The sequence below is a fragment of the Rattus rattus genome, chromosome 15 (assembly GCF_011064425.1).
Source record: "Rattus rattus isolate New Zealand chromosome 15, Rrattus_CSIRO_v1, whole genome shotgun sequence".
NCBI lineage: Eukaryota > Metazoa > Chordata > Mammalia > Rodentia > Muridae > Rattus > Rattus rattus.
Genome location: NC_046168.1, coordinates 47,552,306 through 47,576,010, shown reverse-complemented (window position 1 = coordinate 47,576,010; position 23,705 = coordinate 47,552,306). Strand labels below are relative to the sequence as shown.

General features: G+C 39.6%; 1 protein-coding gene across 1 annotated transcript in view; it reads right to left on the bottom strand.

Annotated features, from left to right (window-relative positions):
• Window positions 1–1,252: 1,252 nt before the first annotated feature.
• C15H18orf63 (chromosome 15 C18orf63 homolog) overlaps window positions 1,253–23,705 on the bottom strand; it is a 37,407-nt gene continuing 14,954 nt past the window's right edge. Inside the window, exons 7-12 of the mRNA XM_032885492.1 lie at window positions 22,701–22,810; window positions 14,943–15,039; window positions 14,748–14,833; window positions 13,160–13,343; window positions 2,218–3,234; window positions 1,253–1,336 (exon numbers count right to left, since the gene is read on the bottom strand). Of these exons, the coding sequence (XP_032741383.1) occupies window positions 1,253–1,336; window positions 2,218–3,234; window positions 13,160–13,343; window positions 14,748–14,833; window positions 14,943–15,039; window positions 22,701–22,810 (1,578 nt within the window). The remainder of the gene's footprint in view (window positions 1,337–2,217; window positions 3,235–13,159; window positions 13,344–14,747; window positions 14,834–14,942; window positions 15,040–22,700; window positions 22,811–23,705) is intronic.

Genomic DNA, 23,705 nt, shown 5'->3' with positions numbered 1-23,705 from the left:
CCTGCCAAGCGCAGTTGTAGATGGGTTTTACTTCCAGAAATGTATTATTTTATTTTATATGTATGGCTGTTTTGCCTGCATGTATGACTGTGTACCATGTGCAAGCGTGATGTCCACAGAGTCATAGGATGGCATTAGATCCCCTGGAACTGGAGTTATGATATACAGTTGTGAACCACAATATTGGTCCTGAGAATTGAACCTGTGTCTTCTGGAAGAGTAGCCAGTGCTCTTAGCTGGTGAGCCACTTCTCCAGTCCCCAATTTTTAACTTGTTTACTTAACTACTCCTCATTACTCAAAAGCTTTTACAGAAGTGTCTAGCTGATAATTGGGTGAGAGTATTGCCCCTAGAACACTATAGAAACTACAATGTTCTCATTATGTTGGTCTTCCTAATAAAATGATTCATGTTAACTTTGTGTCAGACATTAAGTAATCCAAAATAAGAAAGTGACATACTTCTAAGACAACATGGAACCTAGAACAGATTTCTCTCTAAAAAGGCAAATTGCCATTTCTAAGGCACTTACCCTACTTTCCTTTACGACATGAGAACATTAAAATGAAGATGTTTAAAACTATATAAAATACCACATCATAACATATGTATGAATAGAATTATGTACCTTTTAGCTAATTCAAATCATGTTCAAAATTCTACTTGCTATAGGAAGAAATTGCATTTGGAAAAGAAAACTGTTTTTCTAGTTGGCTCTTAAGAATCTGAATGTATGCCAATAGTTTTATGTGAAGAATACTTGTGGATGTTTTAGCAATGTGTTTGCTCTTAGAATAGAGCAGATGGCAACAAGGAATCAAACGTTATTTCCAGATGTACAGTTTTGTGGACTCAGTGTCAGGGACCCAAAGTGAGAATTAAGTCTGAAGCTTAAGCGTAGCTGGCGCCATGGCATTCGGGAGTAGACTTTAACTCGATGATCATCTCTGGGCTCCATTTAAGGTCTTTTTTGGGTTATGCCCAAGCACAAAGACATGCTAGAGGGATCATGGTTCTTCATATTCACCCTGCTGCTATGGATGCAGTGTGGTGCTTGATTCCTAGTCTGTGAGACCCCAGAACTAGAGAGAAGAGAGCCTGAGGAGTCCTTTCTCAATGCCACTCCTCTTGGGAATACATAACGTAAAACAGTTGCTTGTTCACAGGACGTGCTGTTCCTGTCTCCTTGCTAATCTAAGCTCAGCTCTCTCTACATAAGTAACTTAAGAGAACTAAGTGCTGGCCACTGCAGTTACCTGGTGGACAGTCTATGTTCCTCGCTGTACTCAGATGCAGCAATGTTGAGGAAATTCTTGGGCTTGGCTGTATTAGAAACCTGTATCAAATTGAAGAACACCATTTTGTTACAAACTATATTCCTAACAGTTGGTCTCTCTTTTTAAAATTCTTCCACAATTTCTTACATGTGTATAATAAATTTTGGTCATTTTCATTCCAGTACTTTCTCAAATGCTCCCTCTTCCACCAGAGCCCTTTCAAACAAGTCCTGTCCTACTTTGATATCTTTATTTTGGTGACCAACTGAGTTTCATTTTGGTGAGCATGGTGGGGAGTTATTTGCAAGTAATTATGGATGGGCAGTTTATTGTGACTACGCCACTAAAGAAAATGACACCCTTCCCTCAGCAACTAATAGCTCAGACTCTGGCTGGGGACTCGTGAGCCCTTCCCTGTCAATGCTGAGATGTGGGAGCCCAATCTTCTGCAGGGAACCATGGCTACAGTGAGTCTGTGGGTGCAGTGGCCAGGCCACGTCCAGACGCCCTGCTTCACAGCGCTCCTGCCATCCAGCTCACACCCTCCTGCTCCCTTGTCTGCAGTGTTTGGAAAACCAGGGGGGTTTAGGTGTCCTTCTTAGGGTGGAGCAGAGAGGGCTTTTCAAATTACTATGTCTTTACATCCACTTGGGCAAGTTATTTACATTATTTTCTTCAAAATAAACTTTTGTGTGTTTTTATAATTTGTTATTTTTATTTTATTTACATTGGTTTTGTTGCCTGCATGTGTGAGGGAATGGGATTCCCCAGAAAAGAAGTTATAAATAGCTGTGAGCTGCCATGTGGGTGCTGGGAATTGAACCTGGGACCTTTAAAAGAGCAGCCAGTACTCTTAACTGCTGAGCCATCTCTCCAGCCCCAGACCCTTATTTTAGGGTCTAAAAATCCAGCCTAGTTTGAATTTGTGCAGATTCTTTACCTGGGTCTTAGAACTAGATTGCCTCTGGTGTGCAGCACTGGAACGGCGCTTTGTAGAAGCCCTTGAAGACTCAAGGCACACTGTCTGTCTGCGGCTGCGGGCTGCTCTGCTCTCTATTGGGCTGTGTTCAGCTGCGTCGGCTTCTTGAACCTGATTTGCTAATTGCTGCTGTTGGAGTTGGGAGTCTTCAGTTTCTAAGTCTGATTCAAAAATGTGTGGCTGGCTTTTGAGTTTTAGAGACTCGTGGCTTTTCCCCAAAATTTGTGTTATGAATCTGCTCGTTAGATTGTCTTTTCCAGCAGGGTGGATGTCAACATTGTTTTTCACCACAGCTACACTGTTTCTTGACGTCTGTGTCACCGCTCTAGTAGACGATGGTCTAGCTTCTCTAAGGTGCACAGTCTGTCTCAAATCAGACAAGGGCTGTTCCTTCTTCTGATCATAGAACTCGGTGCCTTTTTCTTGCAGAGGTTTGGAGCCCTTCTGACTTAAGTTTCCAGCAAGTACTCGAATGTTGCTATTCGGTCTTTTTCGAGTGGCTGCACCTAGACTAGGTTTGCCTCCCTGAGTAGCCCCAGTCTCCTGCGCCAATGTGGTGGGTTCTGTAAATCCACTCTGTTTTCTTTTCAAGGTGCTAAGTGCTGAGACGTTTTTGTTCACTTGCTCAGATTTCCTTTTGAAAACTGGTATGAATGGCGGGGCTCTGTTACCTTGTGAGCAAAGATTTTTGTTCTCCGCTTGTGTATTCTCTCTGGTGAGCTTTGACTCAACCAAATGTAGCTGTGGTGCTTTGAGAGGCCAGTAGGGCTTTCTGTCCTGAAAAGACACAGGCTGGTGGCAACCAGCTGAGAACAAGCCTGACCTCTGCTGGCCAACAGAAGGCTCCACTTTGTGCTTGGCAGCTGTTGACTGTGGGATGAAATTTAGAGCTCTTGTGGGTTTCACCAATGTGGCTTGAGTTAGAGACTCTCGGAAGAATTTTTTAGTGGTCAGATTGGATGGTTTGACTTTGTTTTCCTGAAAGGACAGAGATTAGGGAAATTTAAAGATGTAATAATACTATAAATGAAAAGAGAAAAGAAATACAAAGCATTGGAATAAGAACAAAGTAACACTAAAATACATAGAACAGTCCAGAAAGAGAATATGACTGAGCTTCTGCTGTAAGGTGTACATTTCTCATGGCACAGTATAAGGCTAAGTTAATCAACTGTAGAATTACACACAGCTGCCATCTGTTTCTACACTGTCTTCCAGATGTGCTCAGGCAAGCTTCTGGCTCCCAGTGCTCCCTTTTCTCACTGCTCTAAGCGGTGGTCTCTCCTCTCTTTAAAGTCCCATCTCCCATGAGTACTGTGCTCTGATATTTTAGTATGTGTGTCCTACCTCCTTAAATAGATATTGGCACTTTGGAGTGAAAGAACTATGGCTTATTTACTCTTACTTTTTCTAAAGTTACTAAGAAATTTTTGCTGAAAAAATCCTCATGGAAGTGAGGGTTCATTTGCATGGGATCTGTAAGTGAGATTTTGACTTCAGGCAGAGCTGTCTACAGGTTCTAGTGCCTAGTCCTAACTCAGCAAGTATCTGTCAGACTGAGTAGTAAGATACATGTCCTCTTCTTCGAAAACTTTGTGTACGTAGAAAATGAAATTTTACCATGCTCACTCTGAACTGATGCCGAAACAATACAGAGCAGGTTAGCATTAGATTAGCACCCTGCACAAGGAGGACAGCCATATTCATGAAGTGCTCCATATTTAAATAAAACAAACAAAAACAAATAAAATGTTAGCATTCTAGGTGCATCACTTAGAGGCTTCAATCATACTTATTACTGAACTGGGTGTGAGAACTATCACCAGCCCCTTCTTCATCCCACACAAAAAATGAAAAGCTTTGTACTTCGTAAAAAATAATTCACATTTCCCTTGACACTGGGACTCTGGTAAGTCCTGCTTTATTTTCCTTTGCTCTGTGTCTGCCATTCTAGGTGCCTCACGCAGGGTGACATAATGTTTTCTTCTATGTATCTTCCATTCTAGATGCCTCACACAGGGTGACATAATGTTTTCTTCTATGTATCTTCCATTCTAGATGCCTCATGCAGGGTGACATAATGTTTTCTTCTATGTATCTTCCATTCTAGATGCCTCATGCAGGGTGACATAATGTTTTCTTCTATGTATCTTCCATTCTAGATGCCTCATGCAGGGTGACATAATGTTTTCTTCTATGTATCTTCCATTCTAGATGCCTCACGCAGGGTGACATAATGTTTTCTTCTATGTATCTTCCATTCTAGATGCCTCATGCAGGGTGATATAATGTTTTCTTCTATGTATCTTCCATTCTAGATGCCTCACACAGGGTGACATAATGTTTTCTTCTATGTATCTTCCATTCTAGATGCCTCATGCAGGGTGACATAATGTTTTCTTCTATGTATCTTCCATTCTAGATGCCTCATGCAGGGTGATATAATGTTTTCTTCTATGTATCTTCCATTCTAGGTGCCTCATGCAGGGTGACATAATGTTTTCTTCTATGTATCTTCCATTCTAGATGCCTCACACAGGGTGACATAATGTTTTCTTCTATGTATCTTCCATTCTAGATGCCTCACGCAGGGTGACATAATGTTTTCTTCTATGTATCTTCCATTCTAGATGCCTCATGCAGGGTGATATAATGTTTTCTTCTATGTATCTTCCATTCTAGGTGCCTCATGCAGGTGATATAATGTTTTCTTCTATGTATCTTCCATTCTAGGTGCCTCATGCAGGTGATATAATGTTTTCTTCTATGTATCTGCCATTCTAGATGCCTCATGCAGGGTGATATAATGTTTTCTTCAGGGTCAGGCTTATTTCACTTAATATATTATTGTTTTAAGATTTAGCTGTGTTGTAACATGTATCAGAATTTCCCTTCTTTTGACTATTCCATTGGAGGTGTGTGGCAGTTTGCTTCTCTGTTCAATTATTTAAAATACTCTGTCCTAGTATTTGGAAATAAATCTACACTGGGCTTTAGCTTTTGTGAAAGAACAATTATACTAGTTAATTCTGGTCAACTTGCCACAAATTAGAGTCATTTGGGAATAGGGGGTCTTAATTGAGGAACTCCCTCTATCAGATTGACCCATGAGCCTCTTGTGGAGTATTTTCTTGACTAATCAGTGTGTGAGGGTCCAGGCCCCTGTGGGTGGTGCCCCTGCTAGGCATGTGGTCCTGGTTTATACAAGAAAGCAAGCATAGCAAGCCTTGGAGAGCAAGCTGGTATGTACTGTTTCTCCATGAAACCTGACTCTGCTCCTACTTGAATTCCTGTTCTGAGTTTCGTCAACAATTGACTTACTTGGTGAGCCAAATACTCCTCTACTCCCATGATGCTTTTGTTCACACTATTAATTAACAGAAGGTAAAATGTAGGCCATAGATTTATCTTCTCACTCTTACAGATTAAAAATATGTCACAAGCTAAAATTGTAAATGCTATAGGAATAATATGCAATTCAGAACAGTTAATCTTTCCTTCTTTAACCAAGTTCCATTTTTGAATGAAGCTGAGAAGAGACCATGGCTTATTTGGGGGAGGGTCAGAATTATAAGCAGGCACAGAAAATTATAAGATTGATCCAATTATCTACTAGGCATGACAAGGCACATAAAAATGAAGTGGCTTGAAATTAAGAAAAAACAGGACTTCAATATATACACTTTGGGGAAACACAATGCCTCTGAAGAATAAAAAAGAGGGTATGGACTTTCTTCAGAATAGTCTCCATACAGGGATCTAATGTAAAACTAAGGTTATCTAACAAAACCCTGTGTAGCATTTTTGTCAAGATACCATATGAGTAAAGGCTACCACCATCATCTCAGGTCAAGAAGGAGGCTTCTCCTACTCACAATAGATATGGTGGACTGCTGCTAACCCTCTACTCTACTTTTTCTCTTGGTCTTCTGGAACAGGCTCCTATGAAGCCTGAAGTGACATTTTCTTATTTGCACTTAGGGTGTGTTGACTTTGTGGTTGCCTGCTAATCAGAAGCACATATCAACTATTTGGAAGGAGAAGAGGGCAGGGTGGGGCAACACCTGAGCCAACTTTGCTAAAACGTTCAACTATAAATTTTAACTGAGCTCAGCCACTACCAGGCAGAAACTGCACCGTTTACTCACTGATTTCGGGTGTCCAGTGCAGACAGACATTATCCGTTCATCTGCTATTGGAGAGTAGCAGATAACCGACCAACATACTTCCCCACAGACCACTCTCTTTGTATTATCCATGCTACATAAGCACACAGATGCTGTCATAAGAAAGATGGCTCAATTTGGTTGAAATTCTACCAAATACCAAGAGATAGTTGTCAAAACTGATGGAGTCACTGTGGAGAGCATGTGTTTTTCTATTGCCTTGAAAGAAATATTTAAGAACTAAGTTGAAATTAATTATTGACAATCAAAGAATACTTCCTTTTTAGATCCTTGGCTTTCACAAACTGTATGATTTTTAAAATGTACCCAAAGATACCCAAAGAAACACTCAAGGCAGATTTGGATAAGGGCAAATTACTAGCACTGAGAGGATGTGAATCTGTGCCTGAGATATGCTCCACTCACACCAGCTCTTTTTTCTGTCTGAGGAGTGCGTGTCTGGTGAGAAGAGTTTCCAGGAGACTGTTGTGCTCCCTAGGTTGTCAATGTATTATTTACTCATTGTTTTAATTTTTAAAATACTGTACAGAGACAAAAGGGAGGAAATTTTTAGGTTTATGTTCAAAATGTATAGAAAAACAAAAAGGACCTATGTGAACAACGGATGAGGTCATAAATAATTCACAGAATTCTCAAATGGTCAACAAACAGAAGCTTTGTGAAGCCAGGGGCTCATTAATAAGCACATGTGTCTAGGTTGTTAGAAGATGTAGCTTGGTCGACCTTTAGTTCCTAGCACTGGCATATAATATATACAACTTTGTATAGTGATAAGATTATATAAACTAAAAGTTTTACAAATATACATGGTGGCCCACTATTAAGGTAACTGTTAAAAGGCAATTTATATGAGCTATATGCTTGAAGTTTTACTGTGGGGGAAAGTCCTTCTGTTTCGTCCAGACATTTGGACTGTGGGAGCGCTCTAGGGTGGAGTCCAGGGCATACTTTGTCAGAGGCCGCCCTTAGCCACACAGGTGGATCCTGAAGCAAACAGAGAAATTAGCAGCCAAAGCAGGTTCCCACAGCCCTGTCAAGAGACCATTGCTCTTTGTGGTGACAAAAACAGGCTCCACAACCCCTCTGAGCTCTCAAAAGGAAGCTGATCTTCTGCAAAATTAAATTAGTAGGAGTGCTTAGCCTGGCTAGGTTTGCTTTAATTATGGAAAGTTTCAAAAACACTTAAGAGAAAAGGAGTTATAAGTGAGGTGCAAAATGGATGTTTGAAACAAATATCAGATAAAATGTTATTTTGTCTTATGCAGAGCCTGTAGAATGTTCTTCAATCGTAGGCATCATTTAAAAAGCATGTCTACATAGTCCAATGTCACTGCTCTACCCAAACACAGGTCATGCCCCGTCTCTCATTCATCCCAGAGATTTATTTTTAAGAGTTTTGTCAAGTTAAAATCTAAACCGGATCATTTCAGGTCATTTGGTCATTATAAATGCTAATCTGCCTTGTTATACAGCAGTAATTATGGCTGCTGTTTGCTAGAAACAGGAGCATTGCTCAGGAGGATAGCCTATAGTTTGGATTTGACCACTTGCTTCCTTGTGCATTATGTCATTTAAAACTAACATATTCTTCCACCTTCCATGTTCTTATAGGCCAGGGGCTCTGCCTTAAGCAAGATGAACAAGTATGGTGCCAAAAACAGACCTGGCTTTAATAAATGGTAAAACTCTGGTTGGTCATTCTGACTGCTTTTCAGTTCACCCCTCCCCAGACATTTTACAGCACTGCCTGTTACTGCTAGTATAGGAAGGTTGTGACACCCTGGATTACTTTATTTCCAGACGTTGCAGTTGCAGGATGTGTGTGTGTGTGTGTGTGTGTGTGTGTGTGTTTGTGTGTGTGTGTGTGTGTGTGTGTGTGTGTGTGTGTGTGTGTGTGTGTGGTGAGTTGCTAAGCCTTAGCATATCTCTTTTTACCTCAACCTATCTAGAGAGGCACACTGGTAGATATGGATATTTTAATGGTTAACAGGAAGGAAGAAGAGTCCGTCCTGATTTCCCATTTTGCACCTCACTTACAACTCATTTTCTCTTAGGTGTTTTTTGAAACTTTCCATAATTAAAGCAAACCTAGCCAGGCTAAGCACTCCTACTAATTTAATTTTGCAGAAGATCAGCTTCCTTTTGAGAGCTCAGAGGGGTTGTGGAGCCTGTTTTTGTCACCACAAAGAGCAATGGTCTCTTGACAGGGCTGGCCACAGCTGTGGGAACCTGCTTTGGCTGCTAATTTCTCTGCTTCAGGATCCACCTGTGTGGCTAAGGGCGGCCTCTGAGAAAGTATGCCCTGGACTCCACCCTAGAGCGTTCCCACAGTCCAATCAGAGACAAGTCCTCTCACCACCTCCACTGTCACCTCTAAAGTCTTCTCCGATTCCACAGTGGCAAGGGATTCACATCTAGACAGCCTGTTCAAAGCCTGAGCTCTCGGTCACCAATCTAAGACTCATCTTCTCTTTCCTTTCCTTTTCTTTTCTTTTCTTCTCTTTCCTTTTCTTTTCTTTTCTGTTATTGGGCTAAGAATCTGTCAGGCTTTGGTTTTAAATCAGAAATATATTTAACTTTCTGTTGGTTAAGATACTTGTGCCCTGTGCTGTGGGCCCTTTTGTAACATTGAGGAAGCAATTCTTAGTCACAACAGTCACTACTGAGAATTACTTGAGATAGTACACATAAAAGCAGTGACACACACACCACAAAAGCCAGACCACAAGGAATCAATTCTTACTGTCAACAGCAGTGTGGAGACAAGGATTTCAGTTAAGTGCTTTTATACATTCATGAATCAGAACTTAGCCAATGGTCTGGATTTACTAGTCATAGAACAGATATGGACTTAAAATATGACGTATGCAATAAGTAGTTAACACAAATGCATGATGTAATATCCATTCAGCAACAATTCCTTAGATTGGATTGGGCAAGCAACTTAACTTTAAAACATACTACGCCAGCTGGATTTGGTGGCACATGCCTTTAAGCAATCCCAGTGCTTGGGAAGCACGTAGATCTCTGTGAGTTCAAGGCCAGCCTAGTCTACATAGTGAGTTCCAGGACAGCCAAAGCTGCATAGTGAGACTGTGCTCAAAAGAAAAGCAACACAACAGTTATACCTATCTAAAATTCGAGAGTATAATATGGGTATCAAATAAGGCAGTTGTCCTCGCACACTCCCTTTTCAGGAAGTGGCCTCATCTGCAACCACAAATGCTCAACTTGAAAAGTTTTGCATTTCAGTGGGGTGGTCCTTGCCCATGAATACAGTCCATAGGCTAGCTAGTGACAGGTGACGTGGATGTGACCAGATTGGAAAAGCTGGCATCTGCTGGGATATTAGAGAGTTCAGTGGTTAAGAGCACCTGCTCTTAGGTAAAACACACATGCACACCAAATAAATATTAACAAACTTTTAAAACAAAATATACCACTGGCTCTGGTAAATTGGATCTGAGGAAGACAATGGAAATGCTGAAGGAAATGGCATGGGGTGTGATGCTTGGCCACAGAGCTCAGTACAGGAAGGCAAGGCAGAGGGAGCCATGGTCAGCAGAAACCACTCAAGTGAAAACAGCTGGCCCACAGCATAGTCACAGAAAGAGAGGCTGTGAGTGGTCTCTGCAGCTCTTGGCTCCTGGTAGATTTCCAAATACAGCTTCCAGTGTTGGTGTGGCCTGTGGAGTCCTCCTGATGACGAGCTCAGTAACAGAGAGGCACTCTTTGCATAAGCACAGAGCTATACACCAGCTATGCTCCAGGACAGAAGGCAATCCACAAGACTTGATGCAACACAGGAGCTTTCCAAAATGTGCTCAGGCTCATGGAGTCTGAAGGAAAGGCAATGCTATCCTGATGCTAGGTTCCAGCGCTCTCAGTAGAGTGTGCTGAATAAAATCCAGCAGCCCCACAGTGGTTCTTATCGTTTAAGATAACAAGCTGAGAAACCTATAATGCACAATGTCAAATTCAAGTCATCAGGAATAAAAGCAATTCCAAACTCTCTGTTTTTTCTGGTGGTGGTGGTAGTGTGTGTGTGTGTGTGTGTGTGTGTGTGTGTGTGTGTGTGTGTGTGCCTGCGTGCGTGCACGCTTGCAGGAGCGCATGTGTGCAGGTGCTTATAGCAGCTAGAGGCATTGGGTCCCTAAAAGTGTGCTCTTTTGACCACTGAGGCATCTCTTCATCCCTAAGAACGATACTCTTAAGAAGGGAAGGGTTCAAAAGAGCAGTCAGTGAAAATATTTTGACATTAAAGATAAAAGTTTAAGAGACCGTTCATGACATTAAAACTATTAAATAAGAAATATAAATAAATATAAATAAAACATAAGTACATAAACTATGTAATATTACTGAAATATTTCTAAGTATATTTGAAAACAGAAGAGATGAGACAAGTCATAGATCTCAACAATGTCTGTGGTCACATGTGCATGTATCTAAGAGTAGGCGCAAGCTGACAAACTGAAGAGAGATGTCTACAGAGACTCATGGGTCAGGGAGAGCTCAGATGTTGCTGGGATGGCGCTGCAGGTCTATGATCCAAGCAGCTCAGAAGACTGAAGTGGGAGGATCAAGGGCAACCCGCACGGTGCAGTGAGCCGGTGTCAAGGAGTAAAGGAGGCTGAAGATAAGAGCTCAGTGGCAGAGAGCTTGCCTACCATGTCTGGGGCCCCAAGTTCAACCACCAGGTACCTCTCACTTGCCCACACAAATAGCTAGGATTCTTCACTAGATTTAAACATCTTTTAAAAATTAATGCTCATATAACATTAGTTGCTATAGATATAAAGATAAAAAGTAATTATATTTCAGCAAGTATACATTTCTACAAGAATAAATAAATCAGAGATAGATGATAGCTCAGAGATATGCATTGGCTTTTGTAGTAAGAGGAAGGTGTTACTGTAGGACACTGGGGGAAAGAATGGTCTTTTCAGTACCATTAGTAGGCAAACAGAGATATAATTAACAAAGAAATCTGATTGCCACATCACACTACATATAAAATAAATTCCAACTGGATGTTTGCATGGCATCATGAAAAAGCATACATGATTTTGGAGTGCACATGCGTTTTTTAAGGTGAGACAAAAGTGTGGCACCATAAATGCCCTGGTCATTTAGACTATCAGCTAAAACTGCTATTGCAAACACCATTAAGAGGCAGAGAGCGTGTTGCGGAATGGAGGGAGACGAGGTGCTCTACGCAGCTATAAGCAAACCTAGCATATTGTCAGAATAAGTGAAAACTGGTAGCCAAGCCCTTCAAAGCGACATCCAAATGACCAATACACATAACCAGTCAGGCACAAGAACATTAAGGGCGCATGGTAATGAGCATGTCTGCAGGACTGCTGAGGTGGAGACTGGCAATGCCACACCTGAACAGGGGCAAGGAGCAACAGCAGGAGGCTCACAAGACGATGCCACCACTTTGGGAGGTAGCCTGTCATGTGTCCTAAACTTGGCATACAATTGATGGGATACAATGATGCTACATTGATGGGATTCATGTACACGAGCCTAGAGGATGTGCACTGGAATGTTCACTACCACATTATTGCAAATGGCCCTCAAACAATACAGCTGTCAGTCAACAGTATTCTGGATGAATAAACCAACACGCATGTAACCACATGGAAATGAAAGTGCACAACAGCATAGTGGGACAGTATGGATGGATGTCACAAACTATTCTAAAGCAAAGAGTCAGACATAGAAACACAAACACAAGGCTTTCATTTGCATAAGGTTCAAAACTGGGCATAACTAACACCTAGTTTTAATGCTGTATACTTGGTAAAGACCAAGAACACCCCCATGCTGCCTTCTGAACACAGCTGGGTTACAGTAGGCAGGGTGAGAGCAGGGCGCTGCACTGGATCACATGAGTAATCAATCACCATGTGCATGTGCTGACCGAGGGTTTGTGTCTAGGCTCACTGCATCTTGTTTATGTTTGGTTGATATCACTGGGAGCCTACTCTTCTCTGAAGGGAAACGGAAGAGGAGTGAATCTGGACGGTTGCTTGAGATGTATTATATAAGATCAATATCACCACCACCACCACCAAAGCCAGCTTCTAAAACTCTCTTCTCCTAAAAATTTCCAGCTCTAATAAACATAAAAATTCAGAATCTGATTTCAAGTTGTGTCTTCTTCCCCTTTTCTGCTAAGTCTGGGGTGCAGCAAAACCCAAACAGCCATTTTTTTTTTTTCACTTCTCCATCTGCATGGAGTCAGATCCGCAGGTTTACTGAAGTCAGTCCAGAGGCAACCACTGGTGACTGCTTTTCTCCTGTTGCTGGTTTCAGAGAAGTCCTCCCCTGACTCCACCTAGTGGGCAGCAGGCACCCAACTGCTACTGCTCAGGCCTGAACCCATAGTTCATCTGTCCAGATGAACACCTAACAAAACTCTCTAACCTCCGGTAACCCAGACTGTGCACATCTAGATATGTATAGAACACATCAAAAACTACCGTGTACCGCATGAAATATAGTAAGATCACATGGCAGGGAGAACAGTTGAGTGCCTACACATGAAATACAATAATGTCACATGGCAGGGCAAACAGTTGAGTGCCACTAACAACAAACCATACCTGTGAAATGCTGACCTGCTAAGGGCTCATGAAAAGAATTCGAGAGACCCAAGAAAGGGGTAATTAGTGTGCAACTGGATGAGATGCAGTGCGCCTTACCTGTAGATGTGGCCTGGTTAGCTCCTGTGTGTAATAGCATGGCTTATATGTCATCTTTACGGGAAACCCACATAAATGTGGCAGTTTCAATCTTAAATCTGAAATGAAGCTTTTCAACACTCCATCCAAATCTACTCTTGGGAAGAACTGCATGGGCTGACTTCTGATGCAGCTGAGAGGGTACCTGAGCATGGTTAAAGAGCATCGGGAAGCTTTCTGCCCACCGGATATGGCAGTGCTCATTTTTACAAAGGTGATAATGTTGACAGGACAGACAAACAGTTCCTGTTTTTATGTCATATTCTACCGGTGCCAAAGCTAAAAGGCTTTCCTTCTATTTTAACTTTTTTTTTATTAACAAATTGTGTGTGTGTGTGTGTGTGTGTGTGTGTGTGTGTGTGTGTGTGTGTAAGCTGCCATCCCCATACAGAGTAGAGACAAAATAGTGGACAACAACCTGCTCCCATCCTCAAAACCAAGGAACAACCTGGCACAGAGAAGATACACACCGATTATTTCAAACTTCAAAAGCAGTCTTTCAAGGAAAGTCTCTTTTCCTACTGAGGAATAGAAACACGTGCGATGGTGCTGGCGCCTAATGAAAGGGAATTGCTGCCAAGTGTCGACTGTAGGTTTAGTGTGGATTACCTGAGCACTATGGCTCTTCTACTTCTAAATCCCAGGCTGCCAGAGTGGTGAGAGATTTAAGAGCTCCACCTAAACACCTTGTGTTCTGTTTCTGTGTACATCCTAAAGCAATATTAAGAAAGTCATTTTCCTAAGTCAGTGAAGTCTGTTTTAAGTGCAAGTCAAATCTTCTAAAAAGGAAGAGCTCAGTAACCTTTAACTTTACCCTTCCAATAACATCCACAGAACACTGGGGGGAGCTCTTGGCTAAGGAGAGTCCCATGACTGGTTTCTTACATTCTAATAGGAAATATGTGTGCATATTTATTTTTTTCTATTCTGAATTTTCTTTTCTGTCTAAGTTTTTGCAATAGTCTTTACAGAAAATTCCTTATAGCCTGTGATGGTGGTGATCCAGCACTAAGGCGGCTGAGGCAGGAGGATGACCATTTCAAGGTTAGCCTGGGTTACATAACAAGACCTTATCTCAACCTCCTTCCTGCCACCACCATGGTTTCATATTAGCAACAACTAAGCTATGATGTGTCTTTTATTGCAAGATGAGAGGGCCAGAATGCAGCTCAGCTGTAAGGTGAACGCCTATCTTACAGCAAGTGCTGGATTCAGTCCTATTCTTGGCATAAGCTGGGCTTGTGTTCTATGCCTATAATAACAGCACTTGAAAAGTACAGACAGGAACATCAGAAATTCAAGAATAGTCTGGGTTATCTAATGAGTTTCCAGGCAGCCTGAGCTATATGAGACTTGTGTCCAAAACAAAACACCCGAAAGAAACAGCCACAAGAACTCTTATTAATCATACCCTCTAAGCTAAACTGAAAACAACTAACTGTGCTCCGTTAAATAATGACAGCATAATAATGACAGCATGGGGCATGACCAAGGTTTGGCTCATAAGGCAGACAGAGAGCATCTGCTATTGCTGGTGTGCAAAGGATACGTGAAGGTCCTCTTGTCAATCATTTTGAAGTAGATGCTGCAGTATATTTTCATATCTCCACAGTCCTCTGGAAGTTTATAGCCATACTATAAATTAAGCACACAGTGTAAATCATTTTGAAGGAGGCTATTCTTAGGTTTCATGGCAAGAAAAGAGATCAAATGAAATTTAGTGTGACACATATTTGCTTCCTACCAGGTCATCCCAGTGCCTCTGGAAATCTTCGAAGGAATGAAAGGGACAGTCAGGGGGTGCAGTATGAAGAAAATTTATTATCTGCCCCATTTTCATACTATGAAAAATGAGAATTGATACAACATTATGTCAATGCTTAATGTTCAATATTATCTGAGAAATTGTAATTTAGAAAGTATTCCAACAGACCTAGCAAATATTTTACTATCCGAATATAAACAACACACTAATGACTTATATCTAGTTCAAAATATAATTGCATTAAACTTTTTATCTTATGATATAAATTTTAAGATATATTTAGCATGCTTTGAAATACAAATAGGCTCTGGAATCTCTTAATCAAATTAATATATACATTACTTCACATATGTATATGTTTGTGGTGAAAATACTTAAAGTCTATTTGTAGAGATTTTCAAGAACAGTCTTTGATACTAAGTATAGTGTTGAACAATGGATGTTGTTAACACAGTCCTAATGTCTGAGATTGACATTAACGAGCATCTCTCTAGTCTTGTCCAAAGCTCCAGCCTACCTTTTGTAACTGCAATCATACTGTTTTTATGAGTTCAGCCTGATAGATGCTACATATAAGATCGCGTGAATTTGTCTGTCTAGTCTACTTTACTTAATATAATTTGCTCTAGGCTTATTATCCATATTGTCACACATGACAGGATTGCCTTCTTTCTGAAGGCTGAACTTTGCTACATTGTATACAAGCCACATCTTTTCCTATTCCACCTAGAGGGACACTGAGGTTGTATCCACATTTCAGCTACTATGAATGGAGCTGCAATGAATATGAGAGTGCAGAAATATCTGACATATTGATTTTATTTCCTTTGGATCATATAAATATTATTAGGATTAATGATCATATGGTATTACTTTTTTAAAATTCCTTTTGTCATTGTGAGAAATTTCCATATTGTTTTACACAATATTTGTACTAATATACATTCTATGAACAGCATGCTGGCATTCCCTTTACATATGGTACTTATATTGTTCTTTAACTTTTTAAATTTAAAGATTTTATACATAACTACATAGCATGTCCATCCTTTCTACTCTATCTCTGCTCTTCCCTCAACTTCCCTATCCTCCCAACACTGCCTGAAATATGATCTCTTTTGTGTCTGTTAGATATATGTGCATATGTGTGTGTTTAATGAATACATCACCTGCTGAATCCAATTAATACTGTACTTTTTGCATGCTTGCTGCTGATGCTTTAGGACTGGGGTCTAGTCCTTAAAACACAAAACAACACCAAAAATTGGTTCTCCCAATTTTGCCTACAGCCTTTTATATAGAAGTGGGACCTTATGAATTTTTCTTCCAATCCACATTGGTGTGGTCCTTGCAGGTTTTTTTTACAGGCAACCAAAATGTTCATGGGTGCAATTGCTGTCCAGAAAAAGTCCTAGTCTCTGTTTCTAAATCTTTCCACCCAAATATCCACGATGTTCCCTGATGTTCCATGCAGGTGTTGTGTTACAGATTTCCCTTGCGGCTGGGGATGTACAGTCACTTATTCTCTGTATGGGATTATGGGTCTAATAGTCTCTGATGCAAAAAGAAGCCTCTTTTATAAGATGTGAGAGCTGCACTTATTATCTCGGAGCATAAGGATGAGTATGTGGAAGACAATTAGAATCTATATTACTTTAACAATATGGGTCCCTTCCAGCTATAGATTCTTGGGTAAATTTACGGTACCAGGCAGGAGTTACCTCCAATTGAATAGCTCCAGTTCTAATTAGACATTGCTTAGATGCCTTCAGGACACCAGTGCCACTATTGCACTGATGTCTTGCAAGTACTGTTAATATTGTGGTTCTCAGGCTTTACAGTTGGGTAGGACTATTGGTAGATTTTCTCCTTAGGCATCTGGTATAGCATCTTCTAGCACATGGTAACTGGCTTTAGGGAGATGTTATGCAGCCAAGAGCAATGGACTCCCAGATCACTCAAGAGAAGTAGCCCCTGCCTTACATTAGTTTTTGTTAAATAGTCTAAGTCTCCTGAGGAAAGTGTTACACTGCTCTGTGGGGTGACTGCATCAATACATATTCTCTTTATCTTTCTTTCTTTCTTTCTTTCTTTCTTTCTTTCTTTCTATCTATCTATCTATCTATCTATCTATGGAATACACACACACACACACACACACACACACACACACACACACACTGGTGGTTTGAATATTCTTGGGCCAGGGAGTGGCACTATTAAGAGGTGTGTGCTAGTTGGAGGAAGTGTGTTACTGTAGGGGTGGGCTTTGAGACAGTTCTTTCCTGGAAGCCATCAGATCAACATACAAATCTCAGTTCCCCTTTGCACCATGCCTGCCTGAATGCTGCCATGCTTCCTGCCTTGATGATAATGACTGAATCTGTAGGCCAGCCCCAATTAAATCTTGTTCTGTGTAAGAGTTGTCTTGGTCATGGAGCCTCTTCACAGCAATGGAGACCTTAACTAAAATGCATGTGTGGGTTATCTCACTGAATATATTTTTTGTTCCATTTATTTACCTAAATAATTTTCATGACTTAGTTTTTCTTTATAGCTGAATAGAATTCCACTGTGGATATGTACCACACTTTCATTATGCATCCATCACTTGATGGACATCTAGGTTGCTTCTGTTCTCTAGCTCTTGTGAATAAAGTGGTAATGAAGACAGTTGTGCAAGTATCTCTGTGTTGGATATCAAGTCCTTGGGGTACATACCAAGGAGTAATATAGTGGGCATGTGGTAGATTGTGTGTGTGTGTGTGTGTGTGTGCATGTGTGTGTGTGTCACCATGTGTTCGCTCTACACTAATTTCCATAGTGGCTGCATCAGTCTGTAATCCTACTAACAGTGAATAATGGTTCCCTTTTTTTCTTATATCCTCAGTAATATTTACTATCAGTTGTTTATTTAATCTTAGCCATTCTAACTGGGACAAAATGAAATATTAAAGTAGTTTAATTTACATTCCCTGTTTGCTAATAATATTGAATGATTTTAAATACATTTCTTAGCCAATGTTGTTTTTCTTTGAGAACTTTCTGCTAAAGTCCTGTATTAGTTATTTGTCCATTGCTTGTGATATCATGATAGTCACAGGGACAAGTCCCTCATGGTGAGGACTTGGCAGCAAGTGGTGGCACAGCAGCAGGAGCAGGAAGCTGAGAGTCTATATTTTCAACTACAAACACAGAGCAGAGATAGTGAAGTGGAAGTGTAGTGAGGCTTAGACTCTCAAGGTCCGCCCCTGCTGACATACTTTCTTCAGCTAACATTCTTCTATCCCTCCCCAAATAGCATCACTAACTGGGGACTAAGTATTCAAATGCTAGAGCCCGTGGGGGAACATTCTCATTAACTGCTACATTAAACCACTTCAGAGTTATAGCACTCCTTTTTCTGGGTTGTTTCTTGATTCTTCATCTTAGTTCTTTGCATACCTGAGGCATAGCCCTCTGCTGAAGGTAGAGCTGGCAAAGATTCACTCCTGCTTTGTAGATTTCCTCTTTGCTTAATTGTTCCTTTACGACACATATGCTTTTAGTTTTATAAATTCCCATTTGTCGATTGTTAGGACTAATCCCTGGGCCATGGAGCCCTAGTAAAAATGTCCTTTCCTACACCTGCATCTTGTAGGGTACAGCATGTTTTCTTCTAGCAATTCCAGACTTTCAAGTTTCTCCTTGAAGTCTTTGATCTATTTCGAGTTAAATTTGTTCATGACAATAGAAATGAATCTAAAATCCTTCTTCTACATGAGTACATACAGTTTCTTCTGCACTGTTTGTGGAAGATGCTGTCTTTCCTCCAATGTGAATTTTTGGCATCTTGGTCAAATATCAGGATGCTCTCACTATGCACATTTGAGCTGGGGTCTTCTATTCCATTCCATTGATCTACATTTCCATTTTTGTGCCAATACCATCCTGTTTATATTACTATCGGTGTATAACTTTAAGTCCTATATGGCAATCCCTCCAGAATTGTTTTTTAACTATAGGATTGCTGTCATTATCCATGACTTGTCTACCTTCATATGAAACTCAGAGTTTTTGTGTCTGCATACCATCTAAAGTTTAATTGAGAGTGCATTGAATTTGCAGGTAGGACAATCAGTTTCATACACTTAATTCTACCAATCCATGAATATTGGAGGTCTTTCCGTTCTCTAGTGACTTCCTCCCTTTATTTATTAAGAAATTAAAAAAAAATTCACTGAAGAGATCTTTCACTTTCTTGGTTAGGTTTATTCCTGTTCTTTCCCACTTTTGTTTGCTTTCCTTGAATATACTGTCAATGGGCATGTTTCTGTGGTTGCCTTTCTTAGCACATTTGCTACTAGTGTGCAGAAGGATGTTAATTTTATAAATTAATTTTATATCCTGCCCCTTGCTGAAAGTGTTGATCATTTCTAACATTCTGGTGCAATATTTACGACCTCTTATATATACTATCATACCGTCTGCACACACTTTAACTCCTTATTTGTACCCTTTAGGCTCTGCCTCCCATCTTAATACTCTAGCTAGGGCTCCAAGGACTGTGCTGAAGAGCAATGGGGAGAGAGCACACCACTCTGTTTTTTATTTTAATGTGACTGCTTCCAATTTTTTTCCCATTTAGGATGTTGGCATTATATAGCTGTTCTTACGTTAAAGTATGCTTCTTCAAGTTCTACTCTCGTTAGGACTTTTATCATGAAGGGATGTTGGATTTTGTCAACATCCCTTTCTACATCTATTGATATTTTTCTTTTTAATAATACCATTTACAACATACATGAAGTGATGTCTCATTATGACTTTAATTTGGATTTTCCTATTGTTACAGCTGAAGTTTTTTTCCATGTATTTATTGGCCATCTGGATATCTTCTTTTCTCTATTGAAGGTGGGTGTAGTGGCACCTGCTTTTAGTCCCAGAACTCAAGAGACAGAGGGAAAGTGAAATTCTGTGAGTTCAAGGTCTAATAACAAATTTTAGAACAGCTAGGGCTGCACAGTGAAACCCTGTCTTTAAAAAGAAGAAATGTCTATTTCTTTGTTCATTTGAATATCAAGTTGTTTTCTTACTACTGAATTGAGTTCTTGTATATCTTCATGTAGATGGAGTGTTTGTTCCCTCCTAAATGTAATTAATATTTTAACCATTTTAAGATGGAATTAGGCTGTAAAGGTTTTTCTGACAATGAATATATTGGTGCAATTATCTCATGTTTGGGTTCCTTATAAAATAGTAATTTTTGCCTTTTTGCATGTCTTTCTGACCCTCTCTTTTCCTATTCACTGAGGAATGATACAGTGAAAAAACTCTCACTAGAAACTTAATGTGCTAGCACTTGGATCTCAGACTTCCAAGCCTCCAGACTTATATGGGAAATGTCTGTATTGCTTACAAATTATCCAGGATGTGGCATTCTATTATAAAAGCATAAAATATTCTATGAGAAATATGGTTTAGAACTATTTTCACCTTCTTCATGGGTGATCCTAATTCTTTTGACTGTTTTCTTTGATGTGCAAAAGCTTTTTAGTTTGATGTAGTTCTACTGATTCATTTCTACTTCTATAATACAATGTTTTGGGCAATATAAGAAAACTCATCTCAGATCAAAGTCACAAAGTTTTTCTGTATAGGAATAAATTATTAGAGTTTTATATAAAAGAGAAATAATGGTCTAATTTAATTCTCCTATTTGTGGATATAGTTTCCCAGCACCACTTTTGGAAAAGACCATCTTCTCTATTTTGTCTTCATGGAAATATTAACGAAAATCCATTGATCATAACTACATATTTACCTACAGACACACTGTTCCATTCTCTACGTCTAAGATGCCTGCATATATACCAGCATCATATTGCTTTAATTACTGCAAGTTTGTAGGATAGTTTAAAATCAGAGTATGATGCTTCTGAGATTGCTTTATCCCCTGGGGACCTTTTGTCTCTATATGAAATTATTTTTCTCTAGTTTTTGAAGAATGACATGATTTGGTGGTGATTATATAACATCTATAGATTACTTCTGGTATTGTGGGCATTTTCACAATTCTAATTCTTCTAATCCATGACTGAGTTCTCACTCTAATAATTTGTGTCTTTGTCAATTCCATTTAGAAGTGTTCTGTAATTTTAACTTTTACTTCTTTGGTTAGATTCATTCTACAGTTTCTTTTTGGTAGATACTCTGAATGATATTGTTTCCTGGATGAATATAGAAATGCTGCTGGTTTTCTTATTGTTGGTGGTGTTCTGAGACCCAGTATTGCTACGTAATCCAGGTTTGTCTTGAATCCACTCCTCCTATGTCCCACATTGTGAAATTAAGTACACACCAGATACTATAGATATTTATAAGTTGATTCTGTGGCATGCATCTTTCAAAATTCACTTCATAGTTCTAGGTTTTGATGGGATCCTTATGGTTTTCTATTTGTAGCATCAAACTCTTGGTCAATAGAAATGGTTACCTTCTTCCTTTCCAATTGCAATGACTTTAATTTTCTTCCCTTTCCTACTGCACAGGTTAGGGTTTCTAATACTATGTTGAATAGAAGCTGTAAGTGAAATTCTTGTCTTGTTCCTGATCTTAATGAAAAGCTTTCAACCTTTTACTATCAAAAAAGAGACCTTACTGTGGGCTTACTATACAGTCTTTACTTGTTTTAAATCTTAATATCAAAATGGTGAGGAACCATTGAGCCAAACTGCAAACAATGTGCCATTACAAAAGCTTCCACCAGTGAGAAGACTGTGAAGAAGTGAATGAGTCAGAATCATGTCCTTTCTCTCAATATTTTACTATGTATAAACTTAATTTTCCTGAGCAAATTAAAATTCCTTCTTAATAGTTTTTTTGTCTCAGAAACTATTTCTTTCTAAGGATAATACAAACAAAAACAGTTTACATTTCATTATAATAAATCATTATTAGGTAAGAGTCATAAATGTTGGTATTAGGACTGTTATGATACTGAGATTTGGTAATTTATGTATTTATTAAAAGAAGATCTAACAAAAGTGTAAATGTAAAACAAATTATTTTAGTAATTCAGAGGGGGCAAGTTACAGCTTCTGTTTCCATAATAAAGCTGCTCCAGGGTTCTCATGTTTGCAGAAGATGCCAGATCCTCTGCAAGCACGTGGGTGACGAGAACTGAACTAGGGTCTCTAAGAGCAAGTGTCCTTCATTGTTGAGCCGTCTCTCTAGCCTTACTCCAGTACTTTATAGTCTTATAATTATGTTTTCAAAGTTCAAATTAGTTTATAGTTTTACACAAAATGTTAAGGAAGCCAGATTATAGAACATTACTATATTTCGAATCTATTCTTGATGGGTAATCTTCGTTTTCAATTCAACTGAATTTAGAATTACTTGGGAGATTGCCGAGGAACACTCCCTGTTGTCTCTGTGAGGAAAAACTCTAGAAAGAATTAACTCAAGATTTACCCGAAATGTGAGCATCCCATTCCCATGGCCTGGAGACCCAGACAGAATAAAAGGGAAAATATAAAGCCTGCCGCACCCTGGCCTTCTCTGTTTCTGCTTTTTGGCCTCTGACAACATTAACTATGCTGTTTCATCATGACTTCCACAGCATGATCCTTTGAACCCAGTAAAACTGTGAGCCCAATAAACCTTCCCTCCCTCACGTGCTTCTGTAAGATATTATGGTCACAGCGGTGAGAGGTGGCCATCACACCAGCTCCACATCACTACCTCAAATCTTACCTGGGCAAAACGTAGCACCAGTTGCTTAAAATGGAGTGTCTCTCAATGACAGCATTCTGGTTGGTATGAAAATCCTCTATAACATGCTGAGAAATATCAAACTCCTGTAGCTTTTAATGGAAATAAGATTTCAATATGTAAGTCCTCAGAAAATTTGCCACAGAAAAAGAAACATTAAAATAATTCAAACTGACAGAGGTTAATAAATGTTTTAGTGATTTACTATTTTTTGGATCATGTATATACCCACTTTCCATGAGGTAGTGTTCCAACACATCCTACCTCTCCCTGCACAGTATGCCAAGGTTATGTTTTCCCATTCATCTTCCAAACCCGAACTTGTATTTTATGCTTGATCCAGTCAATTTTATTGTGCTAACTTATAGAAATCAAATCCCTTGGATTTGTATCTCCATGTATATGTTTAAATATGTGGAGATGTGTGCATATGTGAGAGGAGGCCAGAGGACAACCTTGGGAATGTATTCCTCCCTCATTTATTTACTTATTTATTTGTCTTCTGTTTGTTTGTTTGTTTATTTGCCATGCAGAAGGGCCCAGAGAAACTTCAAATGTGCACCACAATGCCACCTTTTTTTTTTTAAGTTGGAATGATGTAGGGGAGATGATTGCCTAGGAAGACCAGAAGAGGGTGTAGGTGTCCTACAGCTGGGATTGTAGATGCTTGTGAGCAACCTGATAGGAGTTTTGAGGACCAAATTCAGTTTTCTAGAAAGGCAATACATTTTTAGCTTCTGAACCATTTCTTTAGTCTTAAGAGGTAAATATTTTGATGTGATGCACTGTGTGTGAGAAATCTGTTCCTAAGCTATGCTATAGAAAAAGAAAAAGAAGGAAGAAAGAAGGTAGGAAGAAAGGAATAAGTGGATAAAGATGGCCATATACTGGAATATCCTCATATACTGGCACCAGGTACAATGACTGGCTTGAGAGGAAACAGAATGTGAAACAATCCAAAAGGCAGGCATTAAAGTAAAAGGCTTC